The 14,468-nt window shown below is 41.6% G+C and overlaps 1 protein-coding gene across 1 annotated transcript; it reads left to right on the top strand.

The window, feature by feature from the left end:
• The first annotated feature begins 591 nt into the window (after positions 1–591).
• On the top strand, positions 592–9,327 carry LOC124875750 (zinc finger protein 260-like). The gene is made up of 4 exons (XM_047378123.1): positions 592–865; positions 1,822–2,002; positions 2,599–2,922; positions 6,319–9,327. Exons 2-4 carry the CDS (start codon positions 1,939–1,941, stop codon positions 7,791–7,793), a joined length of 1,863 nt encoding a protein of 620 aa, XP_047234079.1. The 5' UTR covers positions 592–865; positions 1,822–1,938; the 3' UTR covers positions 7,794–9,327.
• Positions 9,328–14,468: the final 5,141 nt, after the last annotated feature.

The following is a 14,468-nucleotide window of genomic DNA, read 5'->3' as shown; positions in this document are numbered from 1 at the left end:
AAGTATTGAGTGCATAACTGTACATGATTATTTGAAGGTTGACGTTTTTTGTATTAAAAACACTTTTCTTTTATTGGTCGGATGAAATATGCTAATTTTGTGAGATAGGAATTTTGGGTTTTCATGAGCTGTATGCCAAAATCATCCGTATTAAGACAATAAAAGACCTGAAATATTTCAGTTAGTGTGCAATGAATCTAAAATATATGAATGTTAAATTTTTATCATTACATTATGGAAAATAATGAACTTTATCACAATATGCTAATATTTTGAGAAGGACCTGTAGTGTATAATTAGGTGCAAGGACAGCTGCTAACTGAAAACACGTCTCTGACATGCTATAGGTTTTACTTCTCTACAGTGAGTCAAGCTTTTTCTTGAATTTCTGTTTTAACCTTTTGAAATATAGCTTAATCATTTACAGTTGTCTTGATTATTAGTTCTCCAAGTTTTTTTGGAGGTTTTGCAAATATTTTCTTTGTTCTTTAGCAAAAATCTGAGCGACTGGTTGTTGTAGGAGTTAACTGGCTCCAGAAGAGGGAAGCAGTGAGCCACTTCCAAGACATAATTAAAGAGTGTTTGCGCAGATGCCTGATCAAAATACAGCAGCGATGCATAAATAAATGATTTCCAGACGGAGACAGGGGCTCCCACAGCCTGTAACGCCAATATAGATCCATTCTGGCAGAATGTACCCGACTAGAAATTGAGCTGGTCTGTCTGGCTCATTTTAAAGAGAGCAGGAACGATGAAGAAGGTGGATTATAACTCAGCACTGAAAGTCTGCCTTTAGAGGGCAAACTGCAGAGGAATCAGCTCGTAGCCAATAAGCCACAGGATGCTGGTAGAAACCAAACAGCTGGTAAGAACAAGCTCTGTCCTACTGAGGATAAAACTGATTTTGTTTAGGGTGGGTGATTCTTCGGGTAGATGCTTAATTGACTACTACTGCGACACGTCAGCGCCTCCGCCATATTGGGAAGAAAGAACAGGCTAATTAACTTTAAGGTGATCGGGAAAAACGCTGTTTAAACTGGACTCAAATCAGTTTGGATTCAACAAAATAAATTTATCGCCCGAAAGCATTAAGTCCATCTGAGCAAATATTCAGCTTTTTTTTGTTGTGTCCGATGAAAGATGCATTCAAATGCATTAAAGTTTTTTGTTTTTTTTAAACCTGAAATAATTAAAGGCTTCGGCGCTTCAATGTGAGAAAAAACAATGACATCAAGTGGCAAACTGGTATTACAGCAACTTTTTAATAGGTTGGCCTAAACGTTCGCAGAAGAATTGTCTTAGCAACTCTAAGCAATGTAGCTTCTGTCCCTTTTTATATAGCAAAAAAAAAAAGCAACAGATATCAGTCCATTTTATTGGTTGTTATGCAGATAAGGAATAACGATGCTGACCTCTCCATTAAATTTGCATTTAACTGTACATTATATTATGTAGATTTAATAACATGATCTTTCCATTTGATCCTCGTTTGTGGCAGTTTGGCAGTGAGCAACTGCTGACAGTCACATAACCACATTTCCTTATAATAAACATACACGGACTGTGGAAATGTCTTTGAGGGTATATATCTTGCATTCAGCATACTAGATGAAGAGCATATTTTCAGCAGTATTTAGAAAATAAACTACTTCTAGTTTCTGAAAATATACCATAACTTGGCCACTCACAATATGACAGATGTAAGATGTTGTTTAATGCAGCATGATTGCCAATGATGTGTCTTCTCTTCTGTGTCTGTGGTTTACTCTGAATTAAAACACTGTTCTGATCCGTCACTATTCCTGCTGCTTTTCTCCTCAGACTGTGTACAGCACCGATGTTTTAACATTCGGAAACTGAAGAAAGATTCACATCCAAGTATATTTAAAGAAGTGGACTAATTTAGAACACCAAGCTGGAAGAGCACAACGATTCGAGATGGAAAGCAGGGACTCTGAAACACGATCCAGCTTTCTCGAATATGTAAAGAAAGAAACTGAAAGTAAATATTTTTCCATGGATATTCATTTGAACAGATGGAGCCTCTTCTTGTTAAACCTAGCAGGCAGCACAGCACTACTAACTGCTCTCGTATTCTCTATACTTGTTTTTATTCAGGTTTTAATTGGTCTTTTCAGGTAGCTAGAAAGCTGCCAATGAACACATCAGTGACATCACTTTATTTAATACATTATTCTGTGGATTAAGTGCTAATTTCAAATGTATCTATATTGTCTTTATTTCTATAGTTATCTATAATAGTCATTATATTGTACTTTACTGTTTAACATGGTGTGAAAACAATCAGACATTAAACTACTTGATTAATCTGTTGGCACATAACAATAATTTTTAGGTTATTGGCAAAAATGCATCTGCTATTAACAGTTTTGATCAAACTTCAAGGGGAATAAAACCAAGAAAGAAAATTCAGAATTCTGACTTAAGGAGCCGCTAACTTGTTTTACTGAACCCAGCCACTGCTACAGGAAATAAGCGTAGGCAGTCTAGTCCGGCATGGAGCCACTTCCTGTTAAACCTAGCTGGAATTGGCTGGATTTTGTTTAAAGGAATCATAAATGTCGATGTGTGTTTCAGTGTTTCCTGGGCAGCAGCTCTTGGTGGTTAAAGAAGAGGTTCGCCAAGACTGTAGCTCTAGTTTGGACCCGCCCGACTCAAAGCCATCCCACATGAAGGAGGAAGTGAAGCTTTCTGTGAAAACTGAAAAAGAAGAGAAACCTAAGTTTTCAGAGTGTAATCGCATCAAAATTGAAGACAAGAGAAAAGAATCTCCAACGTCCAGCTTAGCTGAACAGATGGAAACAGAACCTGGTGGAGTGGAGTGTGGAAGACCAGAACCGGGCAGAAATCCCGGTCCTGTGTGTTCTTTTCAAGAAAGTGAGATAACAGTCCATCAAACAGGTAAAAGATTTAGATACCATTCCAGATTTACAGCTCAGATTGTAGCCCACTCTGGAGAAAAGCCACTTGGTTGTGTCAAACTTTCAAACATTAGACTAAATTATTAATCTGAAGGCCCATTGGAAAAATGGGCCTTCAGAACTACCTTTTTAACATTTGAACTGTAATTAAAATGTACAAAGTTGCTGAGTTTAAACTATCATCTGACAAAGACAGGTTTGTCTTTTTCTAATGCAGCTTTAATTTCCACAGAGAAATGCAGTTACTTCACTTTTCTTTAAATGAACAATAAAGATTGGATTGTTGCCTGATGGCTGTAAGCTCATTTTTGACCTATGGGTAAGCAATTCAGCTAAGGTTTAACAACTAGCATTGCAGTGGGAAATGAAATCATGTTAAGGACACTCCACAGGCTCTTTTTCTCACTTTACTGAAAGTTATTGATAAATCATACAAAGAAGCTGGGACTTGCCCTGTGTGAATGAATCACCAAACAGAATAAAGTGCAGGTATGAGCTGTGGGTGGTGATTAAAAGCCTGTACAACATGGGGCATTTTAATAACTGTAAAATCCCACCTACAACTGTAGATTCTCAGTTATCAGTGGGAGGAAATGCAGAAACAGATCAAATACTATTCCCTGAACGTACCATTTATTTTTAACATCATCAGTAATGGCCTTGGGTAAACGTCTGACTGAGTTTTACTATGTGCATAGAATGCAACAATAAATCAAAGATAATCAGTTTACAGTCTTTTTTTTTTTGTTGTGTTACTTTTAGGATGGGTATAGGCTGGTGTGGGTTTGCTTGTTGCCCCCCAGCCCAGCCATTTTGTGTTGGGGTTTACCCCAGTGGATGAGAGGGTCGCATCCCTGCGCCTTCGGGTTGGGTATAGGTCTCTGACTGTCGTCTCGGCCTATGGGCCGAGCGGTAGTGCGGAGTACCCGGCCTTCTTGGTGTCCCTGTCGGGGGTGCTGGATAGTGCCCCTCCCGGGGACTCCATTATTCTGCTGGGGGACTTCAACGCCCACGTGGGAAACGACAGTGACACCTAGAGAGGCGTGATTGGGAGGAAAAGCCTCCCCGCTGGATCTGCGGGAGGAGGAGAAAACCGGACAGCCTTGGCAGGCCCAAGCGCATAGTGAGGGTCTGCTGGGAACGTCTGGCGGAGCCCTCGGCCAGGGATGTATTCAACTCCCACCTCCGGGAGAGCTTCGACCAGATCCCGGGGGATGTTGGAGACATAGAGTCCGAGTGGACCATGTTCTCCGCATCTATTGTCGATTCTGCTGCCTGTAGCTGCCCAGAACCCTTTGGTGGACACTGGCAGTAAGGGATGCTGTCAAGCTGAAGAAGGAGTCCTATCGGCTGTGGTTGGCTTGTGGGACTCCTGAGGTGGCTGACGGGTACCGTGGGGCCAAGCGTGCGGTGGCAGAGGCAAAAACTCGGGCCTGGGAGGAGTTCGGTGAGGCAATGGAGAAGGACTACCGGTTGGCCTCGAAGCGATTCTGGCAAACCGTCCGGCTTCGCCAACACTGTTTATAGTGGGGGTGGGGAGTTGCTGACCTCGACTGAGGACATTATTGGGCGGTGGAAGGAGTAGTTCGAGGATCTCCTCAATCCTGCCATCACGCATTCCCTGGTGGAAACGGAGGCTGGGGACTCGGGGTTGGACTCTTTCATCACCCAGGCTGAAGTCACCAAGGTGGTTAAAAAGCTCCGCGGTGGCAGGGCTTCGGGGGTGGATGAGATACGCCCTGAGTACCTCAAGTCTCTGGATGTTGTGAGGCCGTCATGGTTGACACGCCTCTCAAACATTGCGTGGCGGTCGGGGACAGTGAATCTGGACTGGCAGACTGGGGTGGTGGTCCCCCTTCATAAGAAGGGGGACCAGAGGGTGTGTTTCAACTACAGGGGGATCACACTTCTCAGCCTCCCTGGTAAGGCCTACGCCAGGGTATTGGAGAGAAGAGTCCGGCCGATTGTCGAACCTCGGCTTCAGGAGGAACAGTGTGGTTTTTGTCCCGGCCGTGGGACACTGGACCAACTCTATACCCTCTACAGGGTGCTCGAGGGTTCATGGGAGTTTTCCCAACCGGTTCACATGTGTTTTGTGGACCTGGAGAAAGCATTCGACTGTGTCCCTCGTGATGCCCTGTAGGGGGTGCTCCAGGAGTATGGAATCGGGGGCCCTTTATTAGGGCCCATCCGGTCCCTGTACGAGCGGAGCAGGAGTTTGGTCCGCATTGCCGGCACTAAGTCGGACCCATGTTGGACTCCGGCAGGGCTGCCCTTTGTCACCGGTCCTGTTCATAACTTTTATGGACAGGATTTCTAGACACAGCCAAGAGCCGGAGGGGGTCTGGTTTGGGGACCAGTGGATTTCGTCTCTTCTTTTTGCAGATGACATGGTCCTGCTGGCCCCCACTAGCCAAGACTTACAGCATGCGCTGGGGTGGTTCGCAGCTGGGTGTGAAGCGGCTGGGATGAAGATCAGCTCCTCCAAGTCAGAGGCCATGGTACTCGACCGGAAAAGGGTGGCTTGTCCTCTTCAGGTGGGAGGGGAGTTCCCGCCTCAAGTGGAGGAGTTTAAGTATCTCGGGGTCTTGTTCATGAGTGAGGGAAGAATGGAGCGTGAGATCGACAGACGGATCGGTGCGGCTGCCACAGTAATGGGGGCGCTGTGCTGGTCTGTTGTGGTGAAGAGAGAGTTGAGCCGAAAAGCGAAGCTCTCGATTTACCGGTCGGTCTACGTTCCTACCCTCACCTATGGCCATGAACTTTGGGTCATGACCGAAAGAATGAGATCCTGGATACAAGCGGCTGAAATGAGCTTCCTCCGTAGGGTGGCCGGGCACTCCCTTAGAGATAGGGTGAGGAGCTCGGCCATCTGGGAGGGGCTCGGAGTAAATGGCCCGAGCCAGTTGAGGTGGCTCGGGCATCTATACCGGATGCCTCCTAGACGCCTTCCTCGGGAGTTGTTTCAGGCCCGTCCCACCGGGAGGAGACCCAGGGGACGGCCCAGGACACGCTGGAGGGACTATGTCTCTCGGCTTGGGCTCCCCCCGGAGGAGCTGGAGGAGATGTCTGGGGAGAGGGACATCTGGGCGTCTCTGCCGTGTCTGCTGCCCCCGCAACCCGATCCCGGATAAGTGGAAGACGACGAATACGAGTACGAGTATTTACACCAGTAGCAGATACTTTTCATTCAAGATTGCCAGGGTCTATTAAGGTTTAACTTATGTTAAATTCAGCTTTTTTATAATACATTAACAATCAGTAAGATGCCTACCATTATCAGTTTGGAAGAGTTTGTTTTGTTTCTTAAGTTTTAAGAAAAACAATATTCACTTTTTAGTAAAAATATGCAAGAAATTCTCCATATGTCTTTCAGTTTTCCCAGACCAGCAGCTGTTGGGGATGAAACGAGAAGTTCCCCATGACTTGAGCTCCGGTGTGAACCAGAAGGACCCACAGCCCACCCGCATAAAGGAGGAAGATGAAGAGCTTTGGATCGGTGAGGATGGAGAGCAGCTTATTGTGAAAATTGTAGATGATGAGAAGCTTAGTTTGTTATCTGAACTTTATCATATCAAACCTGAAGAGAGCAGAGAAACAGGTGCTCCAAATAGGCTCTCAGCTGTACAGACGAAAAAGGAATCTGATGGAGACTGTGGAAGACCAGAACCAATCCGGACCCCTCATCCAAATACTCATCTACAGTCAAACAATAATGAAAATGCATCAGACTCTCCTGCTGCTAAAGTCAGGGGTGAGAATGACAACTGTGTGACACATCGCTCTGTAGATAAGTCTGCCAGCTCTTCAGCTGAGAAGAAACGTTCTAGAAAAAAGCAAAGTGCTGACACTCAAACGGGAGTCAAAGCTGAGAAGAAATCATTTGCTTGTGAAGACTGTGGTAAAACATTTCCCTACCAGTGTCATCTCAAATCTCACATGAGACTCCATACGGGAGAGAAACCATTTGCTTGTGCTGATTGTGGTAAAACGTTTTACCAGCAGTATCAGCTTAATTGTCACATGACAGTCCACACAGGAGAGAAACCATTTGCTTGTGATTTTTGTGGTAAAACCTTTCCTTATCAGTGTCATCTCAAATCTCATTTGAGGCTCCATACTGGAGAGAGACCATTTGCTTGCGGTAATTGTGGTAAAGCATTTACAGAACTAAAGGACCTTAAACGCCACATGAGATGCCACACAGGAGAAAAACCGTTTCAGTGTGAGGTGTGCTATAAAAAATTTAGCCTAAAGGGAGCTCTGAAGCGACACATGATGATTCATAATGGAGAGAAACCATTTGCATGCACCGATTGTGACAGACACTTCAGATTTAATGCTGATCTTCAAGCACACATGTTAACCCATTTAGGACTAAAGCCATTTGCCTGCGCTTATTGTAATGCTAAATTCACTCGAAAAGGAAGTCTGCTTCTGCATGTTAGACACCACACTGGAGAGAATCTGCTTACCTGTGAAATCTGTGAAGAGAAATTTGTCCGAAAATGTGATCTTGACAACCATATGCCGGTTCACTCAAGAGCACAGAAGGTTCCATCTGGAAATGAGAATTTTGTCTGTGATGAATGTGGGAAAAGATTTGTTGAGAAGTCACGTCTAACAAGACACATGATTACCCACACAGGAGAAAAACCGTTTAGTTGTGATGTTTGTTGTGCAAAGTTTTCACGTCAGGAACATGTGAAGAGGCACAAAATGACACGCCACAATATGATTAGAACATGTGAAGAGACACAAAATTACACAGAAACGCATGAAGAGACACAAAATGAAGCAGAAGTACACGAAGAGACACAGAATGACACGCCACAATACATGAACATATGATTGGACACAAAATGACACAAACCCATGAAACAAATTCAGACCACTCAGTTCCAGGGGTTCAAATAAAAAGACTTGGTGGTCAGTGGTTGTATTTCTTTCTTTGAGGCTTTAATATTGGATTCAAATATTGAGTGGAACACTCTTCCTGTTGGTGATCAAATGCTGGCGTGCCCAAAAGCTGCATGACTGAGCACCTTGAAGATGTACAGGGTTCTTCGACAGTCGGCCTTTTTTCAGTGGTCTGCTGACACCTGCTCTGTAACATGTACTAACATTTTAATTTCTCCTCCTGAAAGACTGAATTGTGTTGTGATATCATTATTTCTATCATATCTAGGAATATTTTGTAATTAGACTTGGTTTAAAGTTCTTTTTAGACGTTTGAAGAATGAGCTAATATCTGTCTTCAGAGCACGAAATTTTAAACCCAAGCTTAGTTTTCCATCTTAAAGATTGAATATGGCTGGTAATTTATTGGTATTATGTTTTTGACAGTATTTATTACATTTTAGTTTATATTATCTTATTGCTTGTAAGGGGATTGAGCTGTGTTTTTTTTAATAGTGAAATGTAAAGCTGAACTAACTTCTCTTTGAACTCTGTTGGTACTCTTCTAATAGCCATCATTATGTTTTCTAGAATCTTTGTAATCAAGTTTAGTTTGAAATTCCCTTGTACTCAGTAGAAGATGTAACTTATGTCTGTTCTGTAACATGATAAAGTAAAGGTAAACTAACTTCTCCCATTATGTGTCACATTATTTACTCAAATCTGTTGGCATGTTTAGTTTGAGTTGATCACTGTTCTGTAGCATAGAAGTATAAACCACTACTAACCTCAATTAAGATATTTTCTAATATCTTTAACAGGTTTACTATTATTAGACGACTGGGCACACTTGAGTTGTGTAGTTTGGACATGTGAAGTACTTGTAATTTTCAGCTCTGGTAAGCTTTTTTGGTCTAGTTGGTTGTCTTTAAGCTCACTATAACAGTTTGAGAAGATTCTTAGTTCTTCTAAGTTACTAATCTGTAATTACACTTGTTCCTGATATTGTTCCTGTGCCTTCAACTCCTATTATTGACCTCCAGCGTTGGTTGATTGATCTCCAGAGAAGGTTTGACAGGAGCTCCTGCTCTTTCCTCAAACCACCACTCTCCTAACAAACTGAATCTAAAAGAACAAGTGGATATCCCAAACATCTATGAGCAGGGCTTTATCTTCTCTTTGGTTAGAAACTCCTTTTTAGATGAGTTATGGATGGAAACTGGCTAATACTTCAGTAAACACTAATGCCACTAATGTGCCTTATATTTATTTCTACACACGTTTAGTTCAATTTTGTGGAGCAATCATTTCATCCAAGGAGCTCTGTGATTGCTTTTGTGAAACTGTTCTGCCTCCTTCATGTTTTGACTATATTGAAGTAGCGTATGAGACACTATGTAGCTAGCATCTCTTTGACCAGGCTCTGCTGCTGAAATTTATGTGTTCCTCTTTGTGTAAACATAATAAACCTTTAATGAGCATCCTACTGCCTGTGACCGTTCTTGTTTAGATTTTAACAAGTTTGGAGGCACTGCTAGGACTCCTTGACTACTTTGATACAATAATTCATTAGATAAAACATTTATAAAATAAACTAAACAAATGTGCTGTCAAAAGCCAAAACTAAGAGATACAATTTAAGAAGCCGAATGCCCAGGGGCCCAAGCTCTTTTGCCCCTTTTCCACCGGCTTGTTTTAGGCGGCGCGTCTCCACTCCACTGCTCCATGATATTGGATATTCATGCTCCACGTTTCAGCAGGGTCCTCCCATTTGGTGCGATTGCAGGCAGCTGCTCTCTGCCTGTTCCCTCCTCCTGCAGACGCTGGTTCACTTAGGGACCATCAATAAATTTCCAAACCAAACGCTGTTTCACGGTTCTATTGTGTTGGGGAGAATGTATGTGCATTTGAACATCTGATTTTATGTGTGATCAGCTGGTTTAGGATGTTATGAAATACAGCCCTCCGCCTGCGTGTAATTTGGAAAGCTGATTTGTCCTTTTTCTTTTCTTTCATCCTTCAGGCCTGGTTTACGATTTGTAGATAGTACAATTATATTTGGGTTTGACTTGCTCCGGCCATTGTGGTCCTTAGTATTATTACAGTTGCTCTTGAGTTTTATTAACTATTTCCTGCGAAATAGTCTCAGCGAAAACCTTATTTCTCCTGATCCCATGGCCAATCAGTGAACAGCATTCTGTTCACATGTACTCCAAACTCAGCCGTGGTTGGATCTGTTCAGGAACAGGGACCGAAAACGTAGGTACTGTACGGGAAAAACAGTAATGGAAACGCTTGCAAAGCGAGCCGGGTGGAGTTGAGTAGGGCCAAATCGAGTCAGTGGAAAAGGGACATTTGTGTGTGATCCATTGGGAAGTAATTTACCCAGAGACAGCTGTAATCTGATAGACCAAGGGCCAACAGCTTGAACATCAGTCCATGAGTAAAAATGGTGTTAACATTGGGTATAGACAAGACCTTTCTAATATGGAGCAGAAGATTCAGATTTTAGGAGCTGCAGCTGTAAAAGCACAGTACAATCCAAGCTTGCACTCAGTCTGTGGTGCACTCAGGTGAAACATTTTATTTGACCAAAGAGAAAGGGTAAGTGTACAAGGGTCCACAGCTCTGAAAGATATGATAAGGCAAGACTGTTGAGGACTTGTGTGAGGCTGAAATAGGACAACTTTGGTCATATTAAGATGTTCCAGTTAAAAGACACAGCAGCATTTTGTACTCTCTGTAGTTAAACAGTGAAAGGACCATTAACCTCCATGAAAGGGGATTACAGTTATCCAGCTGAGAAATTAAAAAGGTCCGATTACTGTAAAATTACTGCAATGTTCAAGGAAAAATGTTTTAAACCTTTCTAGTCTAGTAATGCAGCCGCAGTAAATCTTTTATAATGGATGAGACTTTCCAGAGCCCTTTGCGGTCCACAGAAGAATGCATTTTTAATTAAACCTATAATGTCCTCACAGACATATGTATCCCTGGATTTAATGGTTGCCAGGTGGATTTTTTTTTAAGTAGACCTACTTAAGAAGTACTACCAACATTTATTTCTGAAGATTAGACTAGCTGTAAAAAACATTGTCAGACACAGCTTGGTATGTTGGTCACCTGTAAAAGCTATGCTGGAGCGTAAACTAACACCTACAGAGTATCTGAGTGTTTTATTGGCTGAGGTGCAGGCAAAAGGCAAGCCTTAGTTATGGCATGCTTTAGAAATGATCACTGCGAACTTTCTCATTTCTTTATTAGGTTTGGGTCATTTTAAAAAGTGTACCCTTACTAAAGCTCACTTTTTTTTAAAGTGCCTTGCAAAGCATTCATTCCACTTACAATTCTTCACATTTTGACATGTTACGACCACAAACTTAAATGTCTGTTTTTGTTCTTTAATTTTTGTCTTTTACAAATAAAACTCTGAAAGATGCAGCATGCGTTTGTATTTGGCACCCTTTTATAGAGCCAGCTTTCACTGCAACCACTGCTGCAAATCCTTCAGGGTACATCTCTTTCCTCCGAACAAATCTAGAGACTAAAGTTTTTGCCCTCTTCAGTTTGAAAAATACAGGTCCTTCTCAAAAAATTAGCATATTGTGATAAAGTTAATTATTTTCCATAATGTCATGATGAAAATTTAACATTCATATATTTTAGATTCATTGCACACTAACTGAAATATTTCAGGTCTTTTATTGTCTTAATACAGATGATTGTGGCATACAGCTCATGAAAACCCAAAATTCCTATCTCACAAAATTAGCATATTTCATCCGACCAATAAAAGAAAAGTGTTTTTAATACAAAAAACGTCAATCTTCAAATAATCATGTACAGTTATGCACTCAATACTTGGTCGGGAATCCTTTTGCAGAAATGACTGCTTCAATGCGGCGTGGCATGGAGGCAATCAGCCTGTGGCACTGCTGAGGTCTTATGGAGGCCCAGGATGCTTCGATAGCGGCCTTTAGCTCATCCAGAGTGTTGGGTCTTGAGTCTCTCAACGTTCTCTTCACAATATCCCACAGATTCTCTATGGGGTTCAGGTCAGGAGAGTTGGCAGGCCAATTGAGCACAGTGATACCATGGTCAGTAAACCATTTACCAGTGGTTTTGGCACTGTGAGCAGGTGCCAGGTCGTGCTGAAAAATGAAATCTTCATCTCCATAAAGCTTTTAAGCAGATGGAAGCATGAAGTGCTCCAAAATCTCCTGATAGCTAGCTGCATTGACCCTGCCCTTGATAAAACACAGTGGACCAACACCAGCAGCTGACACGGCACCCCAGACCATCACTGACTGTGGGTACTTGACACACATGCAGAATTTGCTTTCATCCGAAAAAAGTACTTTGGACCACTGAGCAACAGTCCAGTGCTGCTTCTCTGTAGCCCAGGTCAGGCGCTTCTGCCGCTGTTTCTGGTTCAAAAGTGGCTTGACCTGGGGAATGCGGCACCTGTAGCCCATTTCCTGCACACGCCTGTGCACGGTGGCTCTGGATGTTTCTACTCCAGACTCAGTCCACTGCTTCCGCAGGTCCCCCAAGGTCTGGAATCGGCCCTTCTCCACAATCTTCCTCAGGGTCCGGTCACCTCTTCTCGTTGTGCAGCGTTTTCTGCCACACTTTTTCCTTCCCACAGACTTCCCACTGAGGTGCCTTGATACAGCACTCTGGGAACAGCCTATTCGTTCAGAAATTTCTTTCTGTGTCTTACTCTCTTGCTTGAGGGTGTTAATAGTGGCCTTCTGGACAGCAGTCAGGTCGGCAGTCTTACCCATGATTGGGGTTTTGAGTGATGAACCAGGCTGGGAGTTTTAAAGGCCTCAGGAATCTTTTGCAGGTGTTTAGAGTTAACTCGTTGATTCAGATGATTAGGTTCATAGCTCGTTTAGAGACCCTTTTAATGATATGCTAATTTTGTGAGATAGGAATTTTGGGTTTTCATGAGCTGTATGCCAAAATCATCCGTATTAAGACAATAAAAGACCTGAAATATTTCAGTTAGTGTGCAATGAATCTAAAATATATGAATGTTAAATTTTCATCATGACATTATGGAAAATAATGAACTTTATCACAATATGCTAATTTTTTGAGAAGGACCTGTACATCAAGGTCAGTCAGACTGTGTCAACTGCATCTGAGAACATCAGTTTTCAAGTCTTACAACAAATTCTGAGTTGGGCTTTGACTGGGCCATTTTAGTTTAATAAAAAATGCTTAGTATAATGCTGCTGAGGTTTTTGGAGCTTCCACTGTCAGACAGTGGCTACAAACCAGGAACACCAGGAATAGTGGCGTCATTGGCAGTCAGTCCACCATAGCTTGTAAATCTGCAAACATCCAGCTGTTCAGTCGGAATACTCCTAATTTTTTACGATCATGACATTTAAAATGGGTCTTTGGTGCAGAATCTACAGCTAAAATAATCAAAAACATTAAAAACATTTCACAGCTGTTTCTCTGTAAGGCTCAAATAGAATCTATACAATCTAACTGGAAATGTGTATCATATAAACCATTCTTGGGGCATTGTCTATTTTAATTTTTGTCTTGTGACCTAAAAGCTGTAAAACATTGACATCAGCAGTTTGGTTCTCTCTTGTCTGAAGCATTTACCTCTCTCCCTGCCAATACAGAAATGCTCAATTGTCAGGAGGTACCTGCTACAGGTCTATATTTCTGTGGAGTCTGAAGTTATTTTAATGATGGTTTAGAACTATGGAGTCAAATCTAGTCAATATTTTATTTTAAAAGAGAAGATATAAGCTATCAAAATATTGTTATAAGATCTTAGATTCAAATATTCATACAGGTTTAGGAATTTAACATATCTCAAAACATTAGTAAAAATCACAACAAGCGTGTATTATAGTAAGTTTAAAATAAAATACATACCTAAAATGTACTTCTGATACTTATCATAGGCCGTCAAAACAGCTAAATAAATCCTTCTGTGAAAATCAACCACCCCAACACTAATATTCCAGGATGAAATTTGTGGCTAAAAAATAAAATGAGAAAAACTCTGGTTCAGACATGAACGAAAGGCAAAATCCTGCCATCTGCAGTCAGCTGGAAGAACATCTGCAAGCAGCTTCAGATTATGGTTTTTTTCTGAACTGAATGAAGGTCCGACTTGGTAAGTGAGAAATAAACATCTGTGATGTTCCTCACAGATGTAAAACTGCTGAACACAGTATAAATGTGTAAATGGAAATAAATATGTGTATGTACAAAGTTGCTCGACGGGACATGATTCCAAATATTTCACTTTGACACAAACTAAGGTCATCTCAATTGGACATGTCTGCAAACAAAAGTGTGTTTTCCAGATACTAAAGGATACTACAGGTATCAAAGGTAATAACATAATAAATGTTAATGTAATAAATATTACACATTACATACTTCCTGGCAGCAGCTACTTCAGCTGTACGTTAATCACCTCTTTATTTTAAAACTAAGTTTAAAAGTTACCTGGTGAAATTGAAAAAGTTTATGCAAAATTTAGTGCTGTAAAAACATGTTAATTTGGTGTAATAAACATGTTTTTGGAATGGTTCTGCATAACGCTACACTGCATTAAATTATATTTTGATTTAATATCTTCATTAA

This window comes from Girardinichthys multiradiatus, chromosome 10, assembly GCF_021462225.1.
Source record: "Girardinichthys multiradiatus isolate DD_20200921_A chromosome 10, DD_fGirMul_XY1, whole genome shotgun sequence".
In the NCBI taxonomy this organism is placed as follows: domain Eukaryota; kingdom Metazoa; phylum Chordata; class Actinopteri; order Cyprinodontiformes; family Goodeidae; genus Girardinichthys; species Girardinichthys multiradiatus.
Note: the sequence above shows the minus strand (reverse complement) of the source record. Positions and strands in the feature narration are given on the sequence as shown.